This window comes from Melanostigma gelatinosum, assembly GCF_949748355.1.
Source record: "Melanostigma gelatinosum genome assembly, chromosome: 11".
NCBI lineage: Eukaryota > Metazoa > Chordata > Actinopteri > Perciformes > Zoarcidae > Melanostigma > Melanostigma gelatinosum.
The window spans coordinates 10,070,919-10,083,124 of NC_136644.1; the positions used below are offsets into that span (position 1 = coordinate 10,070,919).

General features: G+C 42.1%; 1 protein-coding gene across 1 annotated transcript in view; it reads right to left on the reverse strand.

Moving 5' to 3' along the window:
• Window positions 1-9,092: 9,092 nt before the first annotated feature.
• slc24a3 (solute carrier family 24 member 3) overlaps window positions 9,093-12,206 on the reverse strand; it is a 36,490-nt gene continuing 33,376 nt past the window's right edge. Inside the window, exons 13-17 of the mRNA XM_079278684.1 lie at window positions 12,030-12,196; window positions 10,961-11,075; window positions 10,691-10,803; window positions 10,372-10,437; window positions 9,093-9,374 (exon numbers count right to left, since the gene is read on the reverse strand). Coding sequence (XP_079134810.1) covers window positions 9,222-9,374; window positions 10,372-10,437; window positions 10,691-10,803; window positions 10,961-11,075; window positions 12,030-12,196 — 614 coding nt within the window. The 3' untranslated portion in view covers window positions 9,093-9,221. The remainder of the gene's footprint in view (window positions 9,375-10,371; window positions 10,438-10,690; window positions 10,804-10,960; window positions 11,076-12,029; window positions 12,197-12,206) is intronic.

Consider the following 12,206-nt stretch of genomic DNA (forward strand, 5'->3'; position numbering starts at 1 on the left):
GACCTGTTGACCTGGGGGGCATGGCCAGGGCAGACCCCTGAGCAAAAAGGGTTCATGTTTCTGTCTGACCTAGTTCCAGGGCCTTATCAGAGTGTGTAGTTACCTGTACTGTACAATCTGAAACAGAGAGCCACTGAATTAAAACCTCAAACATCTGGAGATGTCATGATGATAAGGAAGACAAGGGAAGGGTTGAACAGAATTCCTATTGCTAAACTAATTTGGGACCTTTCTAGCTATGTGGTCGGGGATCAGAGTTGACCACGGCAGATCAAACTGAAAACTGATAACGTTCACTCTTGCATGCAGAGTTTCAGTCTTTTAAAAAAATATATTTCATACCCTGTACCATCTCTTACCTGAACTCTGCAAGGAAACGATAAGTACTTAAACCCACACAGGACATAAATGTTGAATATGTTATGATTTATTGTGATTATAAAGTTGAACACATCATTTACCTAAAAAACAGTTTTAACCTGTGTATGGTATGTCTTTCACACATTTTTGTATTTGTATTCGTCTGATGTGTCTGTGTGGTTTGTGTGATATGCTGTGTCTCTGTCTCTGCACAACCAGTTGACTTTTGGGGACAAGTCAAGTGATTTGATTGTTTTGTTTTTCTTTTTTCTTTAAATCCAGGTATGACCCACGAAGTACGGTATCATGATTTGTAACATAATAGCTGTCTTGCTTCATGAAGCTCACACAAATAATAATCCACCTGTCCGAGTAAAAAAGCTGGATCTGTGTCAGGGCAGATAGTTGATGAACTGACCACGACCCACTTATTTTGAGATTATCTGATGGATTTGTTACATGTGACCCAACATGACAAAGTCAGCAAGATAAAAGAAACAAGGGTCAGGTCAGAAGCAGAAAATAGTGGCAAAACTAATCAGGTTATATGGTGTGTGTATATGGATACTAATTCAACTGTCACTGTACTTTCTGTATTTCAGTATAGATTTAAATCAGTTTTATAAAAGAAGCCTGATCTGTATTTTTGTTGACCATGTAAATTGTAGATATATTGACCTCTAGATAATTAAAAACATATTCCAGTATATCCAAACAATACTGATATAAACAAGCCTGCATCCAGCGTCTGAGGGCACGACCACTCACATTAGGAACAGATTGGAATAATGGGAGCATTAATGGCTTAAAAAAGGAGGGCATAACCTTTTTCCTCAGGTAGAGACAGAAACATGTGCGTGCTGACCCAGCATCAGTCAAATGTGTACATTTAATTTAATTTAGCTTTTGTGCCATTTCTTAAATCCCCTTTAATGGTTTGGATCACATCTTCTGTCCCAGAGGGTAAAACAATTAAAAATATATAATTTACAACTTTAAATTCTGTCTAAATGTGATTTTTCAAAATCAATTTCCTCATGTGTTTGATTTTTATTGTTATTCTTTTTTTGAATATGGAGATATTTACAGATGCATCTGTTGTTTCATTTTCACATTTTATAACTGATTCATATTTGTATTATTAATCTTTCAATTGATTCTTCATAGCACTACCGATAGGTATTGTACATTTACCAAACGTGCCAACACTCATTATACTTCAAGATGTCTCTTTTAAAAAGACTCACTTCCAACATTTTTGGTGCATGTGTGGAATCAACCACACCGATCAGGTTGGACCAGCCGCACACGTTTTTTGTACATCTTGTTGTTGTGTCTGGTTTTTACAGATAATGTCTAGCTGCAGCATCCTCAACCTACAGTGATATCGAGTAACACCCCCACCCTCACCCTCACCTGCATGCCAAATGGTTCATCCCATATTCTTCAATATGACCTGTGGAAATGAACACTGCCCATTCATGCACACACACACACACACACACACACACACACACACACACACACACACACACACACACACACACACACACACACACACACACACACACACACTCTCTCTCTACCCCTGTGTTTTGAGACGACTATTAACTCTAAACATTGTAGCTGACATGTGATTTCTGGAATGATGTTGCAGACTGAAGTTTACTGGAGCAGTCGGGGTGGTCTTTTCATATGTTCTCAAAGGAGAGGAACAGGGCATGAGTTGGGGAACTGAATGACACAGCGAGAGGAAGAATCCAGACACAGAGAGATCATCTCATTTTAAATCGATTTTTGGACTGAAACAACTGAAACAATTTACTGTGCAATCAAATCCTTTGCACTTAAATGCACACTGTTGTCATTGGACATTTCTGTAATTTCATGAACAACAATGGGGTCATGTGTCAAGGTTTTTTTTTTCTCTTCAACTTAGGATTTCATAACCTTGAACAAATCAATATTGTTGCAAGGATATCCTCCTGAGTGCATCTTTGGCGTTGTCTTTTAATTATAATCTTCAAAGTGACCGTCTCACCATCTGCACTATCAGCATGCCTTTGTTAGTGTTGAAATGCATGCTGCTGTGTGCACTGATGCATGGAGCGGTGTGCGCCTGTATGCTGACAAACCACACTTTATGGATTGAGAGGCGCGACTGTGGCCAGTGTGTGGCCATCAACACCACCATCTGCAACGGCTACTGTTACACACAGGTGACTACACACTCTCACACTGTTCATGGAAGCTCTTCATCTGAGCATTTTGTAGATATTTCAACAAAGTGTATGATTAGGTGATGTTGATGTGGCGATGCTCATGATAAGAATACTTGATGCCACATATTTGATTCAGCATTTTAAATCTTCTGAAACATGATTTTGCTGAGTTGTAAATTCGACCGTGGTGGAAGGGGTACACAGATATTTTACTAAAATAAAAATAGTAATACTACTGTGTAGAAATACTCTGTTAAAAGTCCTGCATTGTGGGACGGGGAGCCAGTGGAGGTTCTGGAGAACAGGAGTGTTGGGGTCTGGCGCCACCTCCTGGCTGACTGAGCTCCTCACGTGTTCCTTCCTCCTCACCAAACTCTGGCCTGGAGCCAGAGCGAAACATGTCCGTGTTTGGTATCCCAGCATGCCCAAAATCCTCATCTTTGCAAAGAAATCATCGATTTTCTTTCATTTCTTATGGTTTCTCCACAAAAGGAGCACACACACACACACACACTGTCCAAAGTCGCCATAACCGCTGCAAGTCGTATCTTGCAGCATTTCGACGGAAAAAGACACAATACAGACCCGACAACGTGCTAGCGGATGTTACCATGGAGCTACTGCCTTCAGAAAACGCTAGTACTTATAGTACAAACCTTATCTTCTTCTTCTATAAGCTGTCAACCAACGTTTGCGTAACTGAGCTATTTGCATACATATACATAGTTTTTGCAATTTGCAAAGGCTAAAAATAAAAGGAAAATAATATAATATCAAAATATAAAGGGAGAAACACCTTTAGTGTGTCAGAATATCATGTGGTTACCATGTGTCCATTTGGGTCTCCAAATGTCCTTTTAGAGCTCCGCCTGGATCTCTTCATGGAAGAAACACTGTAGAATGGTCATACTTTGTCCAATCTTCTTCAAATTTGAGGCAGTTGTTCACTGATAGTGTAGTTACAGCCCTATACTGTCCTTTACCTGTACAGATACAGCCACAGGCAGTTATTTATACTGAAAGATACTTTTTTATTTTATGCGGACAAAAATCTTAAATTTTTACTGACTCCAAAGGCCCACTGCTCTGTTTCTGTATCACCTACAGGTTTTCTGACACTTTTGATGCATATAGTCAGAGTGGGCCCCGGGACACTTTGTACTTGAAAAGTTGGGCCCCGAGGTCAAAAAGGTTAAGAACCCCTGCTCTAAAGAATGCTGTTGCAGTAGTCAATTCTGGAGGTGATGAAGGCGTGGATCAGAGTTTCAGCAGCAGATGAGGAGAGTGACGGGCGGAGACGGGCGATGTTTTTTAAGTGGAAAAAGGCAGTTCTGGTGATTTGTTCGACGTGGTGTTCAAAGGAGAGGTTGCTGTCAAACATGATTCCAAGGTTGCGGATGTGTGGGGAGGGAGACAGAGTGGAGTTGTCGATGGTGAGGCAGAAGTTGTGACTGGTTTTAGTGAGGGATTTGGGACCGATGATGATCATGTCAGATCTATCACAGTTCAGTTTGAGGAAGTTGATTTGCATCCATGATTTAATGTCAGTGAAGCAGCTGGTGAGAGTGGAGTGAGTAGCAGTGGTAATGGCTTTTCATATATTATAATGTATTATTTGAGATTATAGTTTGTATTTATTATCTAAATCTGCAAAGTAACTAGAAACTAAAGCTTTCAAATAAATGTAGTAGGGGAAAAAGTGCAATATTTCCCCCCAAAATGTAGTAAAGTAAATGTATAAAGTACCATAAAATGAAAATACTCAAGTAAAGCACAAGTAGGCCTGCCTCAGTATACCGCAGTAAGGTCTATACATTGAGAAAGTGATATGGGAAGAAGTTTGGCCAAATTCAACTCTATGTTTACAGGACACCAACTTCAGGGGACGTTTTGGGAGGAATTTCGTCATCCAGCGCAGTTGTGTGCCTCGCTCCCTGGTGTACCGAGCCGCATATGTGCCGGGCTGCCCACAGGACGTCAACCCAGACCTGTATTATCCTGCTGCCCGACGTTGCAGCTGCAGGCGCTGCGACACGCGCACACACCACTGCGTGCGCTCCAGCCATATCTCCAATAACCGATGCACCGTGACCCTTGGCGGTGCGAAGAGCCAGACCCAGCCCCCCGCGAGAACCTGACGCTAACACAGTCAAAGCACATGCATGGCAAATGATACAGCTGATGGACCAGCAGCGCTTGTTGATGTTATTGTTGTGCATCTGAGCTCCTCAGCTGCTCATGTTGTTGTTTTTTCTTTTTTATAGTATCTAATTAAAACACTGTGTTGAACATGCATTGTAACTTCATTGTGAAAATAGTGTTCCCTGATGTAACTCATATTTGAATGGCCCTTGCTCTTTAGTGTGAGTGTTGCTGGATTGTTTTGTCAGGCTTTGTTGTGACTATATGTGACGGTTCAGGGTGAGTTCGCTCTTGTCATTGTTGTTGTTAATTGTTACTTGTTAATTACATCGATTTTGACCATATGCATTGTCCGTTAATTACGAAGCATACCGTCCTGCGTGGGTTTAGGGTCCGGATAATTGAATCATTTTGGGCTGTTTTCTTTTACAAACAAGAATTATGGTCTGGAGAAATGGAGATTGTGTGGCGATTGCTTAGCCCTGTTTGAATCAGTCGGGAACAGCTGCCTCAACGCTGCGGGGAGAATTTGGCGTGAGTTTGTGCGTGTTGTTTTCCTTACTAAGCTAGTTTAGCATAGTCTCGCAGAACATACGCGCCTCAGCTGTGTTTTGTTTTGCTTCCGGGGTTAGACGCTGACCCGGAAACTAAACAGACAGACAGACCAGCGTCTCCACCGAAAACATTATATTTACCACAATTTAAGCTTCTGCATTTTCCAAATGCACCAGTATTATTGTTCTATTATTGTTCGGTGAATAAGCCTCGTACCGAACGGTTTAATACGAATACGTGATGTTACACACCTATAAACAAATAACCGTAGCTGTGGCGCCATCATGAGGTTATTAGGTGGTAAGACAGCAGTGAAGGCCCAGGTATAATATGCACGGCCCGCCTGATACATTATAATGTGTTATGATGAGAAAATTCCATGGAGGAGAGATATGAGATCTCAAAATGATGGCAAACTGCTGTATTTGGATGTATTGAACACTAGTAGTGATACAACAAGTGAAATATATAGTTAAATAGTATATAACATATATAAATATATATATATATATATCTAAACCAGCACAACAGCTGGTTCCAAAAATGAGAATTTGGCTTGACTGTCCATACTCAAATCTCTATGATGCTGGCCCCTGCTTCACTCAATCGAAGTAAAATTTGTTTGTGGAGACATGTAAGACATGTAAAACATGTTGTGCTATGACTGTGGCATATTTTTAGGCTTGTATCTGGATTATTTCAAGTACATATTTTCAATACAAGTGCTTTTTTTTCAGGCGAACCTCAAACCTTTCAATTTGAGCTGTGTTCCATCTTCATTCACGATTAACCAGTAAACATACACACAATATCTGAACAAGTGTCTCACAAGTTTTACCTGTATTTAACCATCACAATTATTAAACTAGACCTTGTAGTTGCAGCTCTACACTCTCTTTAGTATGGGGATGCAATTTTCGAGCAGATGCCTAAAAATAGGGCCCTATTTAAGGCAGCTACTCCTTCGGCTTATGTTGGACTGAGGACAGACTGGACACTACCGTGACTCACTGTCGCCTCCAGAGGTAGAAGTGGTATTACAAGACAGGAGGGGCCGGGGCTAGCTGGTTAGCATGCTCATTTCACTAGATGTCTCTTTGACATAAGGTCAACACCGCGACCTCCTCTCATTCCGGTCACGGTGTCAGTTATCTCCACCAACAACAAACTGCATCATATTGGTGGGTGTCCACTTCTGGCTGCATGCTCCAGGACCTGTGGGGGTTGCAGTGACGCACACTTTGTCTTAAGTCCTCACTCACCAATCTTAACCTGCAGTAGAGGGCGCTAGTGATCCCACAGCTGAGCATCGCAGACCCTGCCAGTGCAGGGAACAGTTTGCTCTTGTGTTGTTGGCTAACAGCTGACTGACCTCTCCACCACTCAGTGGTTTGTCAACTGATCTATGACATGTTAGCATTTACTCTTTACAAATGATGCCTCATTAGAATGTGATTGTCAGAATATGAGAGGCAAAATATACTTTAAAAAATTATAATTTGTACCTTTTTAGTGTGAAGAAATAAGAAGTGCATCGATTTCAGGTGTATTAAAAGGTAAATTTGCTGAGGATACTGTATGTGTCTCGCTTTGTTGCTATTTACAACTTTCTGTGAAAATAAGGAATAATCATCAGTCCTGTGATGAGCCCATGAAGACACGGGGCAGTGATTTGTGTATGTAAATCAGTTTATTGCAAGAAGACCACTGGGAACAAGGCCAACATCTTCATCCCTGTGCCCAGAAGTCCTCATCAACAAAAGAATGAGGATTTACAAACAATTCAAAAGACATGAGCATAAAATGACACTGATTAGCTGAACATTAACCGTTGTCGGCCTACATTCTAAATACAGTATAGATCTCAAATATGACTGCTGAGTTATTCCAACATCTGTGTTTCTAATAGCAGGAAGTTGATCTTAGAAATGCATTAAAACTACACACAAAATAATTGAATTATGACAAGAGGCATGCAAATGTATGTATCTCTACGTAGCCTACCTGGAAATATTCCCACACCCCCTTCTACTGAGTGTGTAAATGAGCCACACAGCTCAGCAGCGCTCTCTAGTGGCTGCAGGAGGAGCATCTACACCTACAGAGGAGGCTTTTAATTAAGCAGCGACTCTATTTTAATTAAGCAGCGACTCGATTTTAATTAAGCAGCAACTCTATTTTAATTAAGCAGCGACTCTATTTTAATTAAGCAGCGACTCTATTTTAATTAAGCAGCGACTCTATTTGAGAATTCTCAATAAGAATCCTTCAAGGTAAAAGTGAAAATACATAACTTCCACATTTAGTTTGAACACATGCTGAAACAGAGTGGCAATACTGTTGACAAAGGTGGTGTTATTTTTGGCTCAAAGACAAGCAGGAGGTGTTCAAGCCTCAAATAGACAGGATGGCACAAGCATTAAAGCTGTTTTTAAGAAATCACTCTTCACCAACCCCCCCCCCAACATCGTCCATGTTTAGTGACAGTTCAGTATTAGCCTCCCTATCCACCACTCTTCATCACTCGTTCAACGCACCGTGGTAAACATGGCATTTCTAGTGCGTCTCACCGAATCAGACCCCCCCCCCCCCCCACACACACACACACACACTGTGTTTATACTAATATACAAATGCTGCAACATCTTTCCAAACTATACAAAACTTATAAATTATAAAGTACTAATCTTAAATATAAACAACATCAAGTCAGTTCCCAGTACTTGGATTATATATGAAGGTAGAGTACATTGTACATTCCAGTAAATACACTGCTGGTTAGACATGATCTTTGAATAAATTAATTCATAAATAAATCATGATTATGTCTTCCCAGTAACAGTCGTGTCTTGGCTCCCCCTCGAGACTGTGACACACACACACACACACACACACACACACACACACACACACACACACACACACACACACACACACACACACACACACACACACACACACACACACACTTAAGTCCAAATCTAAGATTTTTACTCCTATTCTAAAAATACTTTTGGCTTTAAGAAGTAACAATTATTACACTCAAAACGGATTCTTTATTATGAACATGACATCTACTGTCTAGAGGGAACATTAAATTCAGTAGTTCTATGTTGAGAGTACCTGTAGACGCTTTATATAATATTTCTAAGGGATCTGGAGCTGACTGGATGTCAGCTCCAGATCCCTTTGCTGTGTGTCTTTTATTCAGTATTATTATACTTAAGAATGACGCCCACATGTGTTGGGATGTGCCAGTCTATGTGAACAGTGTGTTAAACATCTAGACTCTGCCGGTCAGTGCAAAGCTACAGTTGACTTGTTAGTACGGCATGCTGTGTAGCTGGTGCTGAGCATGGGAGACATCTGGACCAGATCACTACAGTAGAATATATAATTATGTCACCGGATCACTGGGCTCGGCAAGCCTGATGCAGTGGTGCATAAGAGAATCCCATGTATCAGCTAATATTATATATATATTTATATACATATATACACAGAGAATTTTTCATTCAAAATACCTAAATGGTGTGCTTATATCCAAACTTTTTACAAAGAGTAACAAAGAATCCAGCTAAAAATGTCTTCGTGCAGGATTTCCCTCTTTCCTCCAGTCAGTAGCAGCGTCTTCACCAGCAGCAGCATAGCTGTCAGAGTCGATACGGTGAAGTTCAGTCCAGACAACCTTTGGGTTCATGAGATGATTGGAAGCCATCTCTGCTGCTGGGACTCTCTATTCACGCCTCCCAACAAACTAACTACAATTGTGGTGTATTGCACCAAAGATAAATCATACAGAGCTCTATTTTTCTTTTTGAAAATTAAAAAAAAGGTAGGACTTGTTTTCAAGGCGCAGAGAAACTGGAAGCCAGGTGAGGTTTCCTCCATCAACCGGAGGAAGAAGAAGAAGAAGACGCAGAAGAGGGGCAGGATGGGAGGTCAGTGGATGTCTCGGCACATAGGGAGGTTGACGAAGATGAAGACGTTGAACTCGATGAGGATGGAGAAGCACAGAAAGATGGCGTACAGGACAAGGCAGGCCAAGCCCAGTCGCCAGTCCAGAGTCCATTTGTTCAGATGGACACCGAGAACCTGCAGACAGGAGGGACAGACAGGAGAGACAGAGAACAGATGCAAGGTCAACGGTTCGATCCTCGACTGGGACATGTCAGGTGTCGAAGGGCCTGACATTGGCAGCCCACTGCTCCCTATATACAGGGATGGGTCAAATGCAGGGACAAATTTACCCCTAAAAGGGATCAATATGGTATCATGAATTAAATTAAAACACATGACACGCTGTTTGTCTCCAGCATTTAATTGGCCCCACCTCCCCCTAAAGCATCCCCCTGCAGAGAGGGAGTGACCATCATGTGATGGGAATCCACATCCAGTTCCAAATGGTCCGATCCATTAGAATTGTGGACTGGACGATATATGATGTATAGGTCATTTCATATGTCCAAAACCATTTGTTTCACAGTGCAGCATGTTTCCTGCTACTGTTTTTTGTATTCTCCTGTGTGAACTCGATACTTGACAAATGAAAAGTACTGAGCTCATTTTATCTCGAACCAAGTGGAACATGAATAAAGGCCTACGCTATTTCCTGATCTAAACAGAAACCCTGTGTTGACACATGCCACGGTTGAGATTATTCCAGAAGTGTGTCACGCCTCTTTTATTTGTTTATCATTTCTCACAGTTGACAGATATCTCGACATCTCTAGAAGTCCTATCTCAACATGTCGAGTGACTTCATGTGTCGTGATCTCGACTCTGTGCGGAGAAGATTCCATTCTGACTCTGTGGGGGAGGCGAGTGTCTGATTTGACATAGAATTGCTTGGTTTCTCCCAATGAATCATGATATAATGCCCGTTTTGCTTTACATATCAACCTATTTATGACACTGTTAATAGACATTTGAAAATGACTCGTGCTTTCAATTAATGTCCTTGGTGTGCATTAATAAATAACGATGTATTCACAAATGAGCAGGACCACCGGAGCAGCATCTTGGCTGTAGCCTCTCAATAAGTAACAAAAACAGAAGGCTGCTGTTGCAAATGCGTAAAAGTGTTACTCACTGTGACGAATACTGAGGCCAGCAGGAGTCCAACCGAGAATATGAGTCCTTTGCTGTTGAGATGGATCTGAGGAGGTTCAAACACACATTCCATTACACCTAGGTCAAATGTCTTTTCTCGTGTGAAGTGCAATCAGCAGGCTAATTAACACACAATGTGTCCTCACAGTGTGAGCTGCTAAACTGTGCAGTGCCGCCATGAATATTGTGTGTTTGAGCACAACTCCCTCATTGCACTGAATATTACAGACTATTGTCCCCGTCCTTCATGCACACGGCTCTGCTGAGTGTGTCCTCTGGCTGAGCGCAGCGGCACTCACGTTGGAGCCGTAGTCGATGCAGAGTGTTTGCAGAGTCCAGGGCAGGCCCAGGCCCACCAGGATGTCAAACACATTACTGCCTATGGAGTTGGAGATGGCCATGTCTCCCAGACCTGAGGCGAGGAGAGCAACAGTCAAGGTCTGAAGTACAAGTATACGTCGAGCAGAACAATGCCTCTCCTCCTCCTAACAGCATCCGCTTTGTTTTGCTCCAAACAGGGATTGATTTCAACTTCCTGTGTGTGTGTGTGTGTGTGTGTGTGTGTGTACCTTGCCGTGCGACTATAACACTAGCCATGCAGTCTGGGACGCTGGTGCCTGCTGCTAGGAAGGTGATGCCCATGATGACGTCTGGAATGCCCAGAGTGAAGCCGATCACAGTCACCTGAAAGCAGACATTGACTCCTTATATGTGGCTCAGCAGTGAAATGACACCACACATGGACCTGTGTCCACAGAGCAGTGTCAGCACTCTACAGAGGTTCCTCACAGCATCATTCTGCGATAGGGAAAAACTCTCTGGCTTACTGGCACAGTAGAGGAACTAGAGTTAGTGAAGGAGTAACAATCCTCCTGCTCATGATTACTACATCTCCTCTGTCACCATGGCGACACTCTGAGTGTAGATCAGCTCTCTCTACGGTGCACTCTACTTCATAGAAAGAGCATCTTTTAGAGATGTTCATTAAAGGACGAAGAACACCAGTCTCACTGAGGGACTGTCTGAAAAACAACTCCCCATACTTCATATTTATAGCAGAAAAACCTTCTTCCATATCTTAAAGGTATTGACTTTGTACATGATGTTGCCATTACATTTAGAATGTTGTGCTTCTATTTATAGCTACAATTTTAAGAGGAATTATGAAAATGATTACCAACATAATAGAATGGTAATTCCAGTAACAAGATGAATGAACAGCTGTCACTACATTACTGACAGAGGCACTCTGAGGCTATATACTGACCAATAATATGCTGTTATTCTCTATCTCATCTATTGATCCTGTATGAGCAGCTAGTTGAAGCCCTCTGCATGCGGCCGAACACCTTTCAGATACGACACAAAAAGATGGCCGATCAATTTTAGCTGCGAGCATTCTGAGACACCGATCGAGTCTGTGGAGGTTTAATATTTATGTTTTAGGACAGGCTCTATGCCATCCTAACTTGGGAAATCTAGAAGTGTTCTGTAAAAGATACGTTCCTATCCTGAGATTAGATGGGATTGTTTCCTAAAGTTGGGAAACAGACCAATAATCCCACACGTCATCCTACAGTGAGATGAGAGTTCAGACTTATGTTTCTGTAATGAGGCCTCTGGACGGACTGGACTGACCATCCAGACCATGATGTAAGAGAGGCCAGCGATCCACATGGTGGCGGTGAAGAAGGAGACCATGAACCATCTCTCCCAGCGCCGCTTGGCACAGTTGGGCACAGTGAGGAACAGAAGCAGGGACAGCGGCCACATTGTAAGCCACTTCAGCTTGTTACAGGCCCCGGCTGGAGGGAA